This window comes from Cervus canadensis, chromosome 4 (genome assembly GCF_019320065.1).
Source record: "Cervus canadensis isolate Bull #8, Minnesota chromosome 4, ASM1932006v1, whole genome shotgun sequence".
In the NCBI taxonomy this organism is placed as follows: domain Eukaryota; kingdom Metazoa; phylum Chordata; class Mammalia; order Artiodactyla; family Cervidae; genus Cervus; species Cervus canadensis.
The window spans coordinates 69,972,718-69,991,849 of NC_057389.1; the positions used below are offsets into that span (position 1 = coordinate 69,972,718).

The 19,132-nt window shown below is 55.2% G+C and overlaps 1 protein-coding gene across 6 annotated transcripts; it reads left to right on the forward strand.

Moving 5' to 3' along the window:
- Positions 1–1,096: 1,096 nt before the first annotated feature.
- RNF44 (ring finger protein 44) lies at positions 1,097–17,682 on the forward strand. Of its 6 annotated transcripts, none has more exons than XM_043465830.1 (11): positions 1,097–1,330; positions 12,097–12,248; positions 12,456–12,645; positions 13,038–13,205; positions 13,622–13,798; positions 13,904–14,059; positions 14,142–14,266; positions 14,557–14,644; positions 14,733–14,854; positions 15,008–15,107; positions 15,304–17,682. In XM_043465830.1, the coding sequence occupies exons 2-11, from the start codon at positions 12,142–12,144 to the stop codon at positions 15,364–15,366; spliced, it is 1,296 nt and encodes a 431-aa protein (XP_043321765.1). In that variant the 5' UTR covers positions 1,097–1,330; positions 12,097–12,141; the 3' UTR covers positions 15,367–17,682. The 6 variants fall into 6 exon arrangements, with proteins under 6 accessions (XP_043321765.1, XP_043321767.1, XP_043321766.1 ...); XM_043465832.1 differs by lacking the exon at positions 1,097–1,330 and adding an exon at positions 4,550–6,855; XM_043465831.1 differs by lacking the exon at positions 1,097–1,330 and adding an exon at positions 6,899–7,654.
- Positions 17,683–19,132: the final 1,450 nt, after the last annotated feature.

Below are 19,132 nucleotides of genomic sequence, written 5' to 3' on the forward strand. Positions count from 1 at the left end.
CTTGGAGGGGGTAAGAGGGAACTTTCCAAAGTGATGAAAATGTTCTAGATCTTGATTAGATTTTAGTTATACAGAGGTATACATTTATGAAGAATGTACACATAAGATTTATTTTACTGTATAGCTACAAAGTATATCCTAAATTAGGCTTTAATGTAGTTCGTATTTAAAAAGAAAAAAACAAAACATATGTTTGCTAAAGGATGAACCAGAGTGAGGTAGAAAGCAGGTTCTGGATGCCAGGCCTGGACAGAAATCCTGAGTCTGTCACTTCCTAGCAAAAATCCCTCAGCTAGCTATACTTCAGCTTTCGAATCTATAAAACAGGGACACTAATAATATTCCCTCACTGGGTAGAACTCAACAAATGCAAGCTTTAAAAAGTAAGTCGACCTCGAGGCAGCGGGCCCTCCCTCGGCAGAGGTGCCAAGTCCTGGGCTGAGGAAAGAGGGCAGCCTCTGAGAGTGAGGTCTGCAGGGACTACAGCTCCCAGCACGACCCTGATGGAGCGGGGCGCGATGGGAGTTGTAGTCCTAGCCGGCTAATTACACCTTAGGATGCAGTGGGCGGGGATGCCCTCTGGATCCCAGGCCTGAGCAGGTATTCCCACTTTGGTTCAGGATGGCTCTAGCAATGGACTGAAGCATTCTTTTGTCACTAGAGTCTCCCTACATCCCGAAGGAGGTATCATCATTCCCATTTCACAGAAGAGGAAACTGAAGCTCAGAGAATGACCCACAGAGAGGAACCAAGATCTGCTGATCTCAGTCTTTTCTCTTTGTATGTAGATCCTTGTTACCTTCTCCCGCGCGCGCGCGCGCGCGCACACAAACACACACACACACACACACACACTCCGAAGCTGAGGGATGGGAACAAACTGTCCGTGAAGCAAAGGTTCTTTGAACGGCCACGGGCTCGTATTATCTTTCCTATTTAGTCATTCATCCAAGGTCACACCGGTAGCAAAGGGGGCACCTGGGGTGCCAGACCCTGTAAGCCTCGCCCTTGCGCGCCCTTTGCGGCCGTACACTGAGGGGGCGTGGCCGAGACACGCTCCGCCTCCTTCCACCCTCCACTCCCGCGCGCTTGGTGCAGTCCAGGTACTTCCATACGTGCGCGGGAGCGAGGGTGAAGCTACGTAGCTGCTGTAGACCCCGCGCGCGCGCGCGCGCCCGGGTGAAGAGGTCTGTGGACCGTTCCACTGCGTCGGGCCAAAGGGGGGACCGCGGCAGGCGGCGCTCGGGCCGCAGCGGGACCAGGACCCCGGGCTGCAGCGGGAGCAACGCGCAGGCCGCCGGGTGGGGTTAGAGCCCCGCCGCGGCCCCAGGTAACGCACGGCCTGGACCCTGCGCCGTGCGACCCAGGCGCAGGGTCAACGAGGATGGAGCGATAGGGGGCGGCAGTGGGCTAGCAGTGTAGCGCAGGGACCTCCAGCAAGGCCAGAGTCCGCCGGGCTGCGTCCGCTGGGCGGGAGCTTGCTGTCCTGGGACTCTGGGCCAGAGCTGCTCTGCCCGCTGTCTGGTGTTCCAGTACGGGGAAGCCCTGGGAACTACTCGTCCCAGAGTGCCCTGCGCTCCACGCATGCTCCGATCGCAACCCCTGGCGAGTCCCGGCTAGAGCTGGAGCCCAGGAGTCCAGGACAGACTGCAGTGCTTTGGCCTCCTTAGCGCTGTCCCAAACACTACCAGCGCTCCTTGTCCCAGCTGCTGGGGATCCAGCGCGACCCAAACCTTGCCCTGGGGCTGCCTCGGGTCGGAAGAACAGACCACTGCACGCCAGCGGCGTGGGTACTGCTTTGAGGGTAAAGGCAGGCGCGGGGGCTCCAGCGGATCTGTGTCTTGCCCAAGGTCACACACTCTGTTGCCTGAGGGCTATGAAGCCCGAGTCGAGATGGGCCCAGGGCAAGAAAGACGATGTGGGTGTAGGAAGCTGGCCTTGGTTGGAGGGCAAAGGGGGGATTCAGCTGGACTCATCTCCCGGGAATTGCCAGGCTCCCACAATCTTGCAGCGCCCGATTTTCATCTCTGGATGCTGTGGTGACCCGTACCTGCTCCTTCGTTTACCAGACCCTATGTGTTCCACGGATGACAGCTATAACAGGGAGGGAGTCAGGAAGCGGATCCCCTCCCAGTGCCCTACCCACAAAGCTCACATATTCAAGCACATGGTATCTTCCAGGACCGTGGAAGATGTGCACACAGTGGAAGCCACTGTTGACTCACAGTCACCCCTATTTTCACTGGACAAACTGTGAGCCTCATAGAGGTGGCAGCTTTCTCATAGTCTAGGTGGGCTGGCTTCTGAGGCACTGCACTTAACCATCAGCGTCTGCCTGCCCTCTCTGTAGCCTGTAGGAGATGAACAGCAGTGCTGCATACACAGAGTGCTGAGGAAATGGCATCTGTCACTAGTGCTGTCATCATCCTGGTTTTACAGAAGTGAGACTGAGGAAGAGAGAGGCCACATCACTGACCAAGACTCAGAGCTGGGGCCAGAGTGCTGCAGCCTCGAACCCAGACCTGGGAACACCTTTATAGACACGCCACCCTCCCCCATATGCATAAATGGTCTCTGCTTTTTAGGGCAACCAAAGCTTAGGGCTCAGGTGTGTTCAAGCCTGCCCTAAGCAGCAAGGACTTGGCAGAGTGGGGCCTGTCAACCCCTACCCTGGAATGTGAGGCTCAAAGCTGATGCTCTGGGGTAGCGGGGAGGTCTGTGTCCTGAGCGGGCTTTACCAGGCTGTGCTGTGTGTTCCTGAACCGTCCCTCAATCTCTGTGTTCTGCCAGCTTCACTTGGGAAGGCTGCTGGGCCCTGCATCTGGAGGAGGGCTTGAGGGGTTTTAGAAAAAAGGAGTGGAGTACTTTCTGACCCATGATGGAGGGAAGGAGGCAGCCAGCTGTCCAGGCTCTTAGGTAGGCAGGTAGAATAGGGGAGGCCCCAGCAGGAACCATCTCCTGCAGAGTCCTGGGGTGGAAGCCGGAATGTAGGTAGCATCCAGTATTTTGCATTCAAGGGACCAGGGTTCAAATCCCTCTCTGCCATTCTTCCAGTCTGTGATCTGGAGAGGCTCTTGTGCTTTTGATTATTGGACACTTGGAGACCCTGTGTTGGCATTTGCATTGTGTGAACCAAACTTAATGTTAGCTTAAAATGTGACCCCATGTTTGCCCCTTGATGACTATGTAATGGTGGGTGAGTCATGTCCTCTTTTGCCCAAGCTTCCTCATCTGTAAAGTGGAGCACACACTGATACCTAGGTCATTGGGAGGACCAATGAGATGATCAGGGTAGGATTTACCCAGATCATGCGGGAGACTCCAGAACTCCAGTTTCTCCACAGAACTTCATGGGAGGTGCTTGGCCAAGCGTGAGCCACCCCCACCAATCATTTCTGGAGCTCCCTGGGCCACACTTTGGGAACTGGGTCAAGGGGAGTCATTTCCTGAGCCATTTTCTTCATCTGTAAGATGAAAGTAACAGAACCTGCCTTCAGAGGGGTGGGGCGGGGTGGGGTGATGAGGGTGAGGCACACAGTAGGTATATAGGCCATGGGCCCACCCTGGGGTTCCAAAGCAGAGGACTCATAAATGAGAGGAAAGTCCAGATTCCTGACTTCCCTGGGAAATAGGGTAAAACTGAGCCTCCTTCCCGCTTGCTCCAGAGTGATTTTGCATGTGCCCAGGAAAGTTTTTCAGGTCAGAGGGAGACGTGTTATTGGCCTCTGGTCCTGGGGGCGGGAACCTTGAGGGCTGTAGGGATTTGCTGAGGGCATCCCAGGGACATAAACCAGAGGGTCACGTGTGAAACAAGGCAGGAGGAAGATTTCCTGGCCCTGAAGCATCAGGGGCAAGGAAGAGCAACCCAGAGCTCCTTCCTTGGGCATCCACCATCCAGTGTGAGCCAGGCCCTGCTAGGGGTAGAAGGAGCAGCCCCATGAGATGCTTTCTGCTGTCCTGATGCAGTGTGATAACAGGCGTGCTGCATATTGTCGAAACCAGGAGACAGGTCAGGAGAGGCTCCGAGCAGGCAGCCTTTCAGCTGAGCCCCTAAGGTTGAGCAGAGTTTGGCCAGAGGTGAGCAGGGGATGTTGAGGACACTTTAGGCAGAGACAATGGCACAGTCAGACCGCTGGTGTCTTCAAAGGAGTAAGTGGATTATGGAGTAGTAATTGGAGTCACTTCCTATGTGGGGTGGTGTCCAACTCTTGCCACCCCATGGACTGGAGCCTGCCAGGCTCCTCTGTCCATGGGATTCTCCAGGCAAGAATACTGGAGTGGGTTGCCATTTCCTTCCCCAGGGCATCTTCCCGGCCCAGGTATCGAACCCAGTCTCCTGCATTGCAGGCAGATTCTTTATCAACTGAGCTATGAGGGAAGCCCAGAGTATTAGTCATTCAGTTGTGTCCAACTCTTTGCGACCCCATGGATTGTAGTCCGCCTCTGTCCATGGAATTCTGCAGACAAGAGTACTGGAGTGGGTAGCCATCCCCTTCTCCAGGGGATCTTCCCAATCCAGTGATGAACCTGGTTCTCCTGCATTGCAGGCAGATTCTTTACCATCTGAGCCTGGTAAGGATTTCCACGCTGTGGCCTCAGGCAAGTCGCTTCCCTTCCTTGAGCCTCAGATCCTCACCTGTAAAAAGAGATTACCTCTGTGGTGTCTCAGTGAAGGCTGAATGTCACTGCACTTAAAAATACTGAATCCTCTCAGGCAAGGAGGAGATTACTGCGTGAGACATGAAGTGGTCATGACAGGGCTGTGTGCAATTCAAATGGCATGAATTGAAGGTCAGGGTGCATCTAGGCCTGAATTCAAAGATAGGGAAGTTCAGCACAAGCTGGAGACTTCACAGCTTCCTGTAAGAGGTGAGATGGGAGCCAAGCTTCAAGCATTGCATTCAAGGAATGCATTGGTAGAAAGGAAGCGAGAGGCAGGGAAGGCCAGAGGGAGCACAGCCATGGCTGTGGGAGAGATGCTGGGGAGAAGTGAGCCTGAAGAGTTTGGTCGGGGAAGCTTGTCTTGTTAAGCACAGCCCTGAAAGGTAGGCATTAGGGAGCCATTGCAAGTTCTACCCCTACACAGGCAAGCAGGGGTTGGTCTGTGTAAGCACTTTGAGTGTAGGAAGGATTTTCTGATTGCTTTTACAGAGTGAGAAAAATAAAAGATTGGAAGGGATTTAGGGGAAGGGAGAGTTGCTGTTAAGGAGATGGTTAGAGAAAGGCATCCCCATTTATTCTCATGCACCCATAGTTTAATTGTGATGGAGAGAGTTCGGCATTCCAGGTAACATTTGTAGCATGCCTCCTGAATTTGATCTCTTGTCCCTACAGGTCTGCACCTAGACACCATTTTCAGTTTTTGTGTTATTGGCTGCACATCCACAGTATGGTGTCAGATTGTTGTTGCGCTAAACATTACTTGGATAGGCATGTCTGTTCTCCAAACTTCCTTCTGGGTTGTTTCTATTGGATGCCTCTAAAGGAACACAAGTTTTAATGACTGGAAATCCTTAAGACATACTGTTTTGCAGTAATTTTCTCTAGAATTTTCGGTAGGTTATACGGCATTAGGTTTTTTTGGTTTTTTTTTAAACGGCAAACATACAAAAGCATATTGAATAAAAAGTTTGTCCTTCTGGCCCAGTGCTCTCCCTTCAGTTCTCCAAGAGGGCAGTTATTAATGTCTCCTGTATATCCTTCCAAAAATATTCTATTGTGATACGGAATATATTTTAAAAAACATTGATACTGTTACACTCAGTTCAGTATGTTTCAGTTTTGAAATCTGGGATTATGAAATATACCAAAGAAGCATAGAAAATCACACACAGGCACACGCCCAGCAGCCCCACTACACGGGCTCAGCAGATGTTTTAACATTTGTGCTGGTATCTCGTGTAGGGCTGATTCGGAAGTAGCCCTGTGTCAGTGCAGCTCCATCTAGAGGAGTGTAGTTATGGATTCTGTGCGTACTTTATATTCAGCCTGTTCCCAGCTCTTGAATATTTTAAATATTACTGATTTTTCTCTCCTTCCCCACACCCCCCGTCGATATGGAGGTAATACCTCATTTTGTATAATGTACCCAGGCAGACATGGAGGCAGAGGGGAACGAAGCTCGGCTTTGTCTTGGATTCAAGCGTCACCTCAGCAGTGTGACCTGGGGTGAATGACGCCCCTCTTGATGTTCTTTACCCCTTTGTAAAATGGGCAGGTTGTAGTAATCTGTCTCATAGGAATATTGTAGGAAACTAAAGACTTCGTTGGGTTTAGTTGCACTGTCCACCTAGGCAAGCAGCTCTCCCACGCCTCTCCTAGAGCAATTAGAGCGCAGGTGGCCTGGAGAATTCCATGGACCGAGGAGACTAATGGGCTACAGTGAAGCGGCTTGCAAAGAATCGGACAGGACTGAGGGATTAACACTTTTCACGCCTCCTACTCTAGCTTCAAACTGTTCCCCGCCCCTTTCCCTGGCCACGCTAGGGGCGGGGCGGTTAAATGTGTTTGTGACGTCAGCGCACTCCGGGCCAATCCCCCTTCCCGCCAAGCGTTAGCTTATTTGCATGGATTGCCCTTTATTGGTTCGTTGAGCAAGCCAGGCCCACCCAACTATTTAAAGTCACCGCGCAGTATAAACAAGGAGATGCGGGGCGGCCAGGCCATGATGTCATCGCGGCGCAGTAGCTCTCGGAGCTGACGTCATCTCCGGGGAGGTTGCCGGTCCAGGGCTGTTAGAGCCTTCCTAACCACTGAGGCTGGCTTAAGGGGCCGCTCTTGCCCCGTCGAAGGTCTGGTTCATTGCACTTCAGTGTCCCAGGCGCCGCCCCGTCCCGAGGAGGGGACCATGACACAGTAAGTCCGGGCTGCAGCTCCCCCAGCGGGACCCGTTTCTCAGGCAGGGAAACCACCTCAGAAGCATGAGTGATTCGCGAGTTTGCATAGCAAGTTAGAGTTGCAGCCAATTTGTCTTACCCACCTAGAGGGTCTTCCATCTTTAGGTCAGGCCATGTGGCCCCGCCCCTTGCTTGTGATGGCTGCGGTCACTTTAAGTGAGGAGGTGGGGACGAGAAGGAGTTTTTTTTTAAAAAAAAAAATCTGCCTTCAAGATGGCGACCCACTAATCACGTGCCGAGTCCCGGCGGGTGATTGGCTCTTAGCACCCCCGAGGGGAGGAGCTCTTGGCAAGGGGCGGGGCCCTTGCGGGCAGCTGCCGGCTACTGTTTGCCGGAACCTCCCGGCGCGTCCCCGCGAGTCCCCCTCCCGCCCGGCGCGCGACCCCGCCGCTTCGAATGTTGTGAATCAAATGTGGGGTTTGTTACATTCCGCTGCCGCCGCGGACAGTTCTTAAAGGGCCAGCCGCAGGCAGCTGCGCAAACCCGGCCGCGTCCTGCACTGCCTCCTGCTTCCCAAGGGCCTGGGCTGGCCACGCGTGGGCCTCGCGAGGCAGACGTTCGGCGGACGGACAACAAAGAGAGAGGGCCCCGGAAGGATCCGGACAGCCCCCGGACTAAGGGGTGGGGAAGGGAGCACATTGTTCCGCAGGGCGGGGGCTCTTAAAGGGTCCAGGCAGCATACTCCCACCCCCACCTCCGCCCCCTGCCCAGCTTGGCCGTTCTAGATCGGGAACAAAGGAGTCACCGTGAGGCCGAAGGTGAGTCGGGGACTGAGCCCCCAACTCCCGATTTCTGCATCCCTAGAACTCCTGCCCCCCTTCCCCTGGGACTGGGTATTGTGATCTAGCTGGCTCTGCAGGAGTTAATCACGGGCAGTTCGGAGTGGGGACGGCGAGGCCTCTAGAATCCGGGACCCCTCCCCACCCCCAGCGCCCCCCAGGCCAGGCCGAGTCTCCTTCTCCAGAGGCTGAGCGCTGCGGTTGGAGAGGAAGGAGCCGCCCCCTCCCCCTGCCGCCGCCACTTCCTTTGTTGTTGCTTTTGTCTCACGCCGAGCACATGGTCCGGGATCCTCGGTTCTTAAAGTCACAGCGCTCTGGCCCCGACGCCGCAGTCTGGCCTCTCGTCCCCGATGTTCCTCTGAGCACAGCACAAAGGAGTGAGAAGGGGGTGAGGGAGGCCCCGCTCTGGGCGAGTATCCGTACCACGGCCCCCTCCCCCACGCCTGTCCCCTTTCCCAGGGAGGGTTGGTTGAGGAAGCTCCCCGAACCCCGCTACCTGCGTCTGGCCCACATTGAGAATGGGCTTGCCCTTTAGGGACACTGGTTACCTCCGCGTATAATGTGACCACCTGGTTTCTTGCGTCTTGCTTATTGTGGCTTTATTTGGGAGCTCTGGGAAGGAGAGATTTCCACCCCCATTTTACAGTTGTGCCAACTGAGTCTCAGAAGGGAAGATTTCCTTGACCAAGGTCACCCAGGGAGTCTGGGCTGGCGCACGGCTCTTACTTAACTCAGAGCCTGGTGGTCCTGCCCTCAGCTGCCACGAGACACACAGTTGGGTAGCTCTGCTTGTCCTCCAGGCAGTGCGGGGCCCAGCCTGCCTCTTTTGGGGGGCTGGTGGGAGGGAGTAGGGAGGGATGCTTCTCAGCCTGCCTCAGTCTGCTCCTCTCCTCAGGGCCTCACTTGGCTTATCTGCAAAACAGCCCCTGTCCTGCAAACAGCCGCCAGGCCCAAATTATATGTTAGGGTCTCCCTCGACCAGGATGGGGATAGCTGCTTGGGGCACTGAAAGTGCGTGGGGGAGGAGCGGGATGCAAGATGCAGTCCCTGCTTCTGGGCAAGATTGGATTTAGGGATGGGACCCTCAGGACTCTTTTTCAGAGACCTCATTAAGAGCCCAGCCCAAAGGACGCGTGGTAAAAGACAGCAGTTAGGTGGTGGCTTTGCTGTTTGACCTTGAGCAAGTTGCTAGCTCCAACTTTGGGCCTCACTTACTTCTCACCACGATAGGGCTCATCAGGGTGCCTGAAAGAGAAAGCTCTCCTGATCTCCTTCAGGGCCCGCAGTAGAGATTTGGCATTAGGTAATTCTTGAGGGTACTGATGATAATGCAAGTCAGGGTTAAAGAAGCCTGGGCCTAGATGACCAGCCAGGACTAATTCTGACCCGCTTTGGCTTTATAGTCTGGAGTGAGTTATTTCCTTTCTTTGGGTCCCAGTTTCCTCAACTGTAAAGTGGGTGAGTTCCTCCTGGGCCATCTCTGTTCCCAGTCAAGAACCAGCTGGGGTATTCCCTGCGGGATCCTGTCTGACTTTTTGATAGTGTAAAGCTCAGCTGATACCTGAGCTTTGCAGATCACTGCAGTGGACTCTGGGGAGTCCTTACCAGTCCCCTGGGAGGTGATTATTGGCCTGTTCCCATTTTACAGATGAATAAGCTGTGGCTCAGAGAGAGGAAGCAAAGTGCCCGATCCTCAACCAAGACTGCCAGGTCAGGGCATCACGTGTTAATAAAATGCAAGGGTTGACACTGCCACTTTTGGCACCATTGGCCACAGCTCAAGGGCTTCTGTCTGGTGGCTGGATTTCCCAGCTCCTCACCACTTCCCTTTCCTGCACTGTGGGCGTTTTTGAAGAGGCTGGCCAGAGCAGAATCCCATGGGCCTGGGCCTCTGTAGTTCTTCACCCCGAGCCTTGACATTGCCCAGCCTTCAACAAGATAGCCTAGCATAAGAGGAGCAGTTGAGGCCACTGCTGTGTCCCTGGGCACTCAACTGTAGTTGACTGGCCTTGGGTCTCACTTCTCTCAGTGAGATCTCATCCTCAGTGTTCCTACTTCTGAGGGTTGCTGTGAGGACTTAACTGGGATGGCACATGGAAAGTATTGTAGTTCTTGTTAATAACTCCCCATCAGCAGGACTGAGGTCTCTCAGAATCTCCGAGGTCAGTTAGAACAGAGGTTCTTAAGCACTGCCTGTGCTATAGAAACTGCTGGGGAATTTGGTGGAATTCCAGGCACTTTTGTTCCCCAACCTTCCTAAGATTCTGATCCCAAAAGTGTAGGGTGGGTCAGGAGTTTGTCGTTTCAGCTATTTGGGGGTTTCCTCTGAGTCTTTCTTGGCCTATGTTTGCTCAGCTGGATCATCAGCAGGAATCGAGGCTGTGTGCGTGTGTGTGTACACATGTGTGTTAGGATGTGCACTTGGCCCACACCAGGGGTTATAACCCCAGTCACCTGTGGTGGACAGGCGGGGAATGGGTCTGGGGTGGCCTGGAGAGAAAGCTCATGCTCAGAGTGAGGGAGTCAAGCAGGAATGAGGGACCAGATTTTCTGCTTCAGCACACACACACAGACACACATACTCACACTCACTCACTCTGAAAGGCCAGATTTTTATGTAATCTCCCAATTTTTAATCATTGGCACTAACTTCACTGCTACCAGACTGATTACATAGACCTTAGGCCTAGGTTATCAGCTCTCCTGGGTGCATTTACCACATCAGGCCTGCCCTGTGCTGGATACAATCCACTGGGCCTTGTCCACCCTTCTGCCAATTGCTGGCTGGGAGGAGTGTGAATTCCAGCTCTTCCGTGGCCTTGGGCCCTATGCTGTCTTAGCAGGTAGAGAAAACTCCTCCCTTTCAGGCTCATTGTGAAAGTTAGGGCCCATACACATAAAGCCCAGCTCAGAGGAGAGGAGCAAGGAGTTGAGGGGACAGTGCACACATTCCTAACTGTGTGAACAGAGAGGCAGCACTTGACGCTGTGTGTGGAGGAAGCATAGGAGTCTCGTTCTATGGAGGCGGGGTCCCAGTGGTAGGAACAGCCAAGGGCTGGTCATGCTAGACGTGCCCTTTTGCTTTGCAGGGCCTGACAGATTCCAGAGCTTTCCCTGCCAGGACCTCATTCCAACCTCTGGAGTTAATACCCCTGCCCCCCCGAAACTTGCCCCTCCTGGACCCCAGCTCCTGCCCCACCTTGTTCCCACTCAGCTTCCTCCCTTAGGTTTAGGTTCTTGCTTCCTCTTTTTTTTCTCAGCAAACCCTACCTCCGACTTGCGGGCTGTGTTGGGTCAGGTTTATACCACCCCCTCCAACCCCCTCCTCCTGCCCCAGAGGGCCTGGCTTCTTGCCAGACCCACCAGTCCATCAGAGGTTGACTGCGTTTATTGCTTCATTGCGTCATGCCAAAATTCTTGACCTGGACCCTTTCGCATTGGGCAGCAGGGTACAGCAAGAGGCTTGTAGTCAGCCCGCCTCCCCGCTGACTGTGGCACCTTGAGCAAGTCCTTTCTTGTCTCTGAGCCTCAGTTTTCTCTTCTGCAGCATGGAGCTAACAGTTCCTTCTTTTAAGAGTAGGTGAAGTCTCACTTGGGTGGGCACTGTGGTAACAGATTATGGAAAGGAAGTATACCGTCGATCCTCTCTATCCATAGGTTCACACCCATAGATGTAACCAACTGTAGATTGAAAATATTGGGGAAAAAATCCATCAAGTTGCAAAAAGCAAAAGTTGAATTTGCCCTTTAGGTAGCATTTACATCATATTTACCTAGCATTTACATTGTGTTAGGTGTCATAAGTAATCTAGAAATGATGGAAAGTCCAGGGGAGGATGTGTATAGGTTATATGCAAATATTACACCATTTCACATAAGGGATTTAAGCATTCAGATTTCGGTATCATGGGAGTCCTAGAACATGTACCCTATGGATACTGAGGGATGACTCCTGACTTGTCTTGGACTGAGAACCCCCAAGGGCAGGAACCAAGTCAGAATCTCTCATATATAAGTAGTGGGAGGAATGCAGTCCTTCTTGAGCCAAGCAGATAGAAGGGAGGAAGCTGGAGTCCCCTCAGAAACCCTACTACCTGTAGGTCATATTTGTAGATCCTTGCACCACGACAGGGTTCCCTGAAGACCCACCTGGAGGGAGCCTTACACCAGAGCCATCTGGCCTGGAAGCATGTGAGCCAGCCTTCTGGACTCCCTGCAGGCCAAGCCTCTCTCTGGTCTGTCCACCCTGAACCCCAGTGCCAGAGTGCAGTGCTTCCAGGGGAGCACAGGGGCGTGGCAGGCGGGCATGAGTGGGCTTCTGGAACCAGGGTGCAGAAGTTTGATGCTCCCTCCCTGACCCCTCGTGGAGCAAGGGACTGGACTTCTCTGTGCCTTAGTCCCTTTGTCGGTTTGCCTCCTAGGGTCGTGTGCCCTGGCCCAGCCCCTCCAGCCCTCTGCCACCCCTGATGCAACCATGGGCTCTGGCAGTGACTAGGTGGGCACCCTCTGCCCCTGGGGGTCAACGGCGATTCCCTGCAGGACCCAGCAGCAGCCCGGGCCAGTTCTGGGGAAGGTAGGAGGGAACCTCCCAGTCCTATGGATCCTGGAGCCACTGGCGTGGGGGCTGTCAGCCTGGGCTGGACACAGGGGCCGGGGGCGGTGGGCCCAGGGCCCTGAGCTGTCTTCCTTCCCCAGTGGGTAGTGGACCTTTGGCTTCTTCCGTGCTCTGTGAATGAGCGGCCCTCGTCAGTGCTACTGGGGCCTCCTCTCTGTGGTGCAGCCCCAGCCGCGAGGGCCCCCTGGCCAGCCCGCCTGCCCAGGATGAGCGCTTCCCCTCCCAGCAGCTGCCGCCCCGACCAGCACACCTCCCTGTAGAGGAGCGCCGAGCCTCGGCTCCTGCCGGCGGGAGCCCCCGAATGCTGCACCCAGCCTCCCAGCAGAGCCCGTTCATGGTTGATCTCCACGAGCAGGTAGGCAGAACCCCCCACCCTCGCACTCCGCCTTGCCGCCCTGGCCTCTGGCAAGTCGGTCCAAGGAACAGAGGAGCAATACCCTGACTTCATCTTGCTGAACTCATTGCTCTGTTTGGGGAGGCATCTTTAGCCCTGGTGTACAGGTTGGTACATTGAAGCCCAGAGAAGGGAAGGACCTTCCCTGGGGCCACATGGTGGATGAGTGATAGAGCTAGAGAGCCCCTCCTGGGTTCCCAGAGGACTCTCTGGGGCTTGGGGCAGGAGGTAGCAGCCAGGTCTACAGTGGGTAGGCCCCAGCTAGAGAAGGGAAGAGAGCTGGCCCGGCGGGACTTTCTCACCTCGGGGGCAGCCGAGTGGCCTCCCCACAGTTCTGGGTCTCTCTCCTGCAGGTGCACCAGGGACCTGTCCCTCTGTCCTACACAGTCACCACGGTGACCACCCAAGGCTTCCCCTTGCCTACAGGCCAGCACATCCCTGGCTGCAGCACTCAGCAGCTCCCAGCATGCTCCGTGATGTTCAGCGGGCAGCACTACCCGCTCTGCTGCCTCCCGCCCCCGGTGAGTGAGCGCCCGCCCAGGCCTCCTGGCCCACCTCTAGCCGAAGGCCTCGGGCTTGGGCCCGTAGCAGAACTGAGCTGCACTTGACGGCCCTCACCCAGGCTGTCAGAGTTCTCTCGGCTCCAGGTCACAGCCTTGTCCAGAAAAGCGTTCGTGTATTCATGTCCAGTGGAGGGGCGTTGCAGAACTCAGGGATGGCCCTGCATCCCAGGGCCTGCTGTGTGGTTTGGAGTTGTCACTGTGGGCCTTCAGAGCAAGATGTCCTGCCTGGGAGGCCTAGTCCAGGACTAGATGGTCCAGAGGACTTCTCGTCGGGTGGAATGGGCCCTGGCCCTGGCCCTGGCCCTGATCCCACAAACCTAAGACCCAACCCAGAGCCCAGAAGAACGTTCTCCAGCCTCTGCCCCCTTTCTCAGCAGCTGATCCAGGCGTGCACCATGCAGCAGCTCCCGGTGCCCTACCAGGCCTACCCCCACCTCATCTCCAGTGACCACTACATCCTGCACCCCCCGCCGCCGGCCCCGCACCCCCAGCCCGCTCACATGGCGCCTCTTGGGCAGTTTGTGTCCCTGCAGACACAGCACCCACGCATGGTGAGTCCTGGCGACGGGTCCGATGCTACGGATGGTGGGCGGGGCAGGGGCCAGGGGACACCCCTCTTCACTGACTGCCAACGCCCCCCCCCCCACTTCTCCCAGCCCCTGCAGCGCCTCGACAATGACGTGGATCTCCGGGGGGATCAGCACCCCCTGGGGAGCTTCACCTACTCCACCTCGGCCCCCGGCCCTCCCCTGTCCGTGCCCATGCACTACCTGCCCCACGACACCCTGCACCAGGAGCTGTCCTTCGGTGTGGTGAGTGCCGCCCCTGCTCTGGCTCGAGGGTGACCGGGGAGACAGGCCCGTGGCTGACCTGCCCCTGGCCCCTCTCTCGCAGCCATATTCCCACGTGATGCCTCGGAGACTGAGCACCCAGAGATACCGCCTGCAACAGCCGCTCCCCCCGCCGCCCCCGCCACCTCCCCCACCACCGTACTACCCCAGCTTCCTGCCCTACTTCCTGTGAGTACCTGTGCAGCTGCTCCAGAGCTGTGGGGCCGTTCTCCTGGGGCCTTTAGTGGTTAGACCCAAACAGGGTCCCACAGAGGTCCCGGGGCTGCTTGAGAGCCCCAGCATCCCCACTAGACCAGACCTGCACACTCAGGCTCCCCAATGGGGTCCCTGGTGTGAACAGTGCAGAGTTCTGGGCTTGGTTTCATGGCGGGAATCAGGGGACCGCCCCCCCCCCAATGCTCAATGCTCTCTATGCCTACTGCCCTTGACCCTGGGCCCACGTGCTTGTCTCTCACTAGCTCGATGCTGCCGATGTCACCAACAGCAATGGGGCCCACCATCAGCCTGGATCTTGATGTGGATGACGTGGAGATGGAGAACTATGAGGTCCCATGGAGCCCGGTCCTGGGAAGTGGGGGCCTGGGGGACCTCCAGCCCTGGCCGCCGCTGACTCTCCCCTCCTGCCCGCGTCCAGGCTCTCCTGAATCTGGCCGAGCGGCTGGGAGATGCCAAACCCCGTGGCCTCACCAAAGCGGACATCGAGCAGCTTCCATCATACCGCTTTCACCCGGACAGTCACCAGTCGGAGCAGACGCTGTGAGTGCCCTGGCCGCCCCTTACACCCCCCGCTGCCCCCAGCTTCTCTGTGAGCACAGATGGGGTTCTGATTTCCGGGGGAGGGGCTTTGTGTCCTGCCCTGAGTCTGCCCTTGCCACCAGGGTAGGGGTGATGCTCTGTAACTCCTCCCAGGTGTGTCGTCTGCTTCAGTGATTTCGAGGCGCGGCAGCTGCTCCGGGTCCTCCCCTGCAACCATGAGTTCCACACCAAGTGTGTCGACAAGTGGTTGAAGGTAAGGTTCCCATGCTGGCCCCCAGGTGTGGGGAGGGAGGAGGGGGACTGGAGGGCTTCTCTCTGCGTCCTCTTTGGCATCCAGAAGTTTTTGGTTCCACGCAGGGAGCCAGGTCCCCATCAGGCAGCAGAAGAGCCTCAGATGGGATGGGGGTTGGGCAGGAGTGGAGTCTTGACATGAGGCTGCTTCCCCCCAGGCCAACCGGACGTGTCCCATTTGCCGGGCCGACGCTTCCGAGGTGCCCAGGGAGGCTGAGTGAGGCCCCACAGCCGCCCCGGAGAACCCTGCCCAAAGCTCTGGAAACTCGGGGGGGTGCCCAGGGAGGGCGTGGTCCCGGCCTGCCCTGCCGTTCCTGCCTGCCTCTCCAGAGCTGCTGTCAGGGTCAGCCCGAGAGAAGCCCCTGCAATAAGCCCCTGCATTTGCCAAGCTCCAAAGACTCCTTCCCCATCTGCCCACCCGTCTGCCCACCAGGGAGCAGCCTGAGCGTCCGTAACTCAGTCTCTCTCCTGTTTGCCCTCGGGTCTGTCTCCTTTTCCTGCCAGCACTGGGAGCCAGGGTCCATTCCCTTAGTGTGGCCGGTGGAGATTGTTGGCCCCAAGATGGGCAAAGGGGGAGCTGTCCGGGTCGCCTGGTCTCTTGCCCTGAAGTGGCATGCCCTCTGTGCAGGTGGCACAGACAGGCGTGGACAGATGGTGGCAGGAAGCCAAGTGGGTCCTTCCACCCTGACCCTCGGCTGACTCAGGCAGCCAGGCTGCTGTGAGGGTGGGGCTGGCTCCCTAGAGGGCCCTCAGCCCAGGCACAACATTCCGGCCACGAGCCCAGGCTGGGGAGCATCAGAGCCAGCCTCCCAAGCAGGCGGGAGGCAGGCTCTGGGCTGCGGCAGATGGGCCCTCTGAGAGGGCCTGGGCCAGGCCGGGGAGAGCGACCTCCTGTGTTGCGGGTGGCTGCCCTCCCTGGCAGTGACGGTGCCCAGACCCGTGCCCCATCTCCCCTTTCTGTCGTTTTGCATGAACGTGAGGAGCAGCAGTTTTTGTTGATCATTTGGCCCCAAATCGCGTGTAGGATCTGAGGGTGTGGATTTTTAAACAATCTCTTTTCTTTTGGTTTAATGGGGGGGTATGGGGACCAACCAGGACCAAGTGCCCAGGGAGCAGGGAATGGTCCGTGCTGTACCGCCTGGTCTACATGCATGTGCGCGGCTGGGGCTGGGCCGGGTGGCTGGCGGTCGTGGGTGGGGTTGGGGGGTCTGTGCTCAGCTGATAACTGCCATGCACTGTACTGCACACGTCCCCAGAGCCTACCGGGACCGTACGCTTTTCAGGGCATTTCTCCCTCTCTAGCCAGGACCTGTCTCCCACCTGCCTGGGCGTGTCTCCTCCAAGGAAGTCTGGGAGGACCTGGGTCCAGGGAGGGTGTGGACCCACCTCCAGGGGCCGCCTCCCAGCTTGAGCCCTGCCCTCCAAGGTCTGGAGGAGCCCCCATAGGGTCTGGCTGAGTTCCCCACCCTCGCCCTCGTGGTCCCATTCCTTCTCTTCCTCACCCCCGGCTGGGGTTGCTGCCCTGAACGAACCGCGTGTGGGGCCGGCACATCCTAGCAGGCAGCCCCTGGCGCCTGCTGCCTCAGGGATGCTCCAACCACCCTCGTTCTCCAGCAGCGGCCCTGGCTTCCCGCCACCCCCCAGCCTGCCATGGGGCCCCATCAGCCTGGCCCCACCCCGTGGAGAACCCAAAGTCTTACTGTATATAACTCTAGGTGACATTTCTATATTTATAGCAGTGTTGAAAACCCCACGTTTTACACAGAGAACCACCCTCTCCAACCCCCCTCCCTTCCCCACCCCCAAAAAAGGTTTTCAAAACCCTTTCCAGTTCCTGGGGCAGGCGGAAACAGGCTCACGGATTGTGTGTCGGCTGCAGCAGTGATTCCAGCGAGCAGCTATTGGGGGGGAAACAACATTAAAAAAAAAATCACTTAAAAAAAAAGATTTATAAGACAATTATTTAGGATGTTTGTGATTTGCCGACCTTGCTATAGATGCCATGTTACCAATGATTTCCTGTGGTGGGGGCTTGTCATTGTTTACTGTTTTATTTACCAACTTCTGGCCTAGGCATGACAGTGGGCTCCATCCCCCAGCCCTGGCTGGGCCCAGCACCTGTGTTCTGTGTTAGAAAGGTCTTTTATATATATATATAAAATTACATATATATATATAAACATGTAATTTGGGGGGGCCCTGTTCCTTGCACATTTTACAGTTACCTCATTTTTCCCATGTATGTATTTGAGAAAATGCTAATATATAGAGAAAAAAAAATGGTTCTTAAAGCTTAAATGTGTGGTTTTTTCCATTCCATTGGATTCACATTGGTTTGTAGCATTTAACATAACTAGTATGTTGTATTATATATGTGTATACCGATTGAAATTTTTAACAGATTTGTACTTTTTTTAAAATGAAAGTTGCTAGTTCTGCTTGACCAAGTAGTGCAATCATTATTTTTTTTAATATTGTTGCTGATTTCAGAGGGATATTCACTAATAAATGTATGATGTATATCAAGTATTGCCCAAGCTGCTCTTGGCTGCCTGTGTTCTGTTTTAATGGGAAGTAGGGCTGGGGGCATCAGTCTGAGAGTGGGTAGGGGCCGGGGATGAGAGGGGCAGAAAAGGTTGTTATTTGCTTTGGAACCTTAGGGGAAATGATCTCTTGATGGAGAGGGGTCTGCGGATCCAGTTCAGTGATAACTTACTCTGAGCCAATCTGCTTCACAGGCAAAGTAGGTAGAATTCTGTTGGCAACTGACAAGATTCCATCTCACCGGTTTGAGGAAGAGGGCACTTACTAGTCTTGTCATTTACATTCTGGAAGTAGGTTTTGCTTCAGCCTGACTAGATCCGGCTCAGTCTCCTCGTAAGGAACCAAGGTCTCACTTCATGTTACAACTTTGTTCTGCGTGGTGCTTCCTGGTAGCTCTAGCTTAGTTTCGTTCAGTTGCATCCGACTCTTTGCGACCCCATGGACTGCAGCACACCAGACTTCCCTGTCCATCACCAACTCCCGGAGCTTACTCAAACTCATGTCCATCGAGTCAGTGATGCTGTCCAACCATCTCATCCTCTCGTCTCCTTCTCCTCCTGCCTTCAACCTTTCCCAGCATCAGGGTCTTTTCAAATGTGTGAGTTCTTCCCATCAGGTGGCCAAAGTATTGGCGTTTCAGCTTCAGCATCAGTCCTTGCAATGAATATTGAGGACTGATTTCCTTTAGGATTGGCTGGTTTGATCTTGCAGTCCAAGGGACTCTGAAAAGTTTTCTCCAGACTCTGAAGAGTTTGCTGTAGCTCAGTGCCTCCTAATTTAGCATCATCTCCATGCAAAAACTTTTTTTTTTCTTATTCTCTCTAATTAGAATTATTAATAATTCTAATAATTTCTGGTCTGGAGTCATGTTAGACTGGCAGGTTGTACATGCACTCCTGGACCCTGTGCTACCATTAAGGAGCTAGAACAGCATGACTGGCCCAGCCGCGTTACACACATCCCCACCCATGGGTCCCACCGAACCTACAAAAATTAAGCTGCTCATCCTCAAGCTTATTGGGGATGAAGGGCCTGAGAGCCCCCAAAGGGGCCAGACTGGTGAGGTGGAACGTTCCTCCTCTCCATGACGGTGTGTGGTGTTGCAGGGCTGCCTGCTGACTTGTTAGTATGTCAGAGCAACATGGTTGGGAGCAGGAGCGGCCAGCTGGGGACAGGAGACCTGCTGCGTCTGTGATGTCACCATCTGTGACCTTGGTCAGGGCACTTGTCTTTCAGCCTTTCAATAGTTTGCAAATTAGGGGACAGACTCAGTTGAGTGGTTCCTAAGTGTTTCAGAGAAAGTCCTATGAAACATAATAGGGTTTGTGCAAAAAATTGCCATGTGATAAGTTTGGGAAATTCCATGTTGAGAATCAGCTTATATCACAGGGCTTCTCTGCGCCTTGGCTATTCTGTTGTAAATCTATAGCAGTGGACACACTC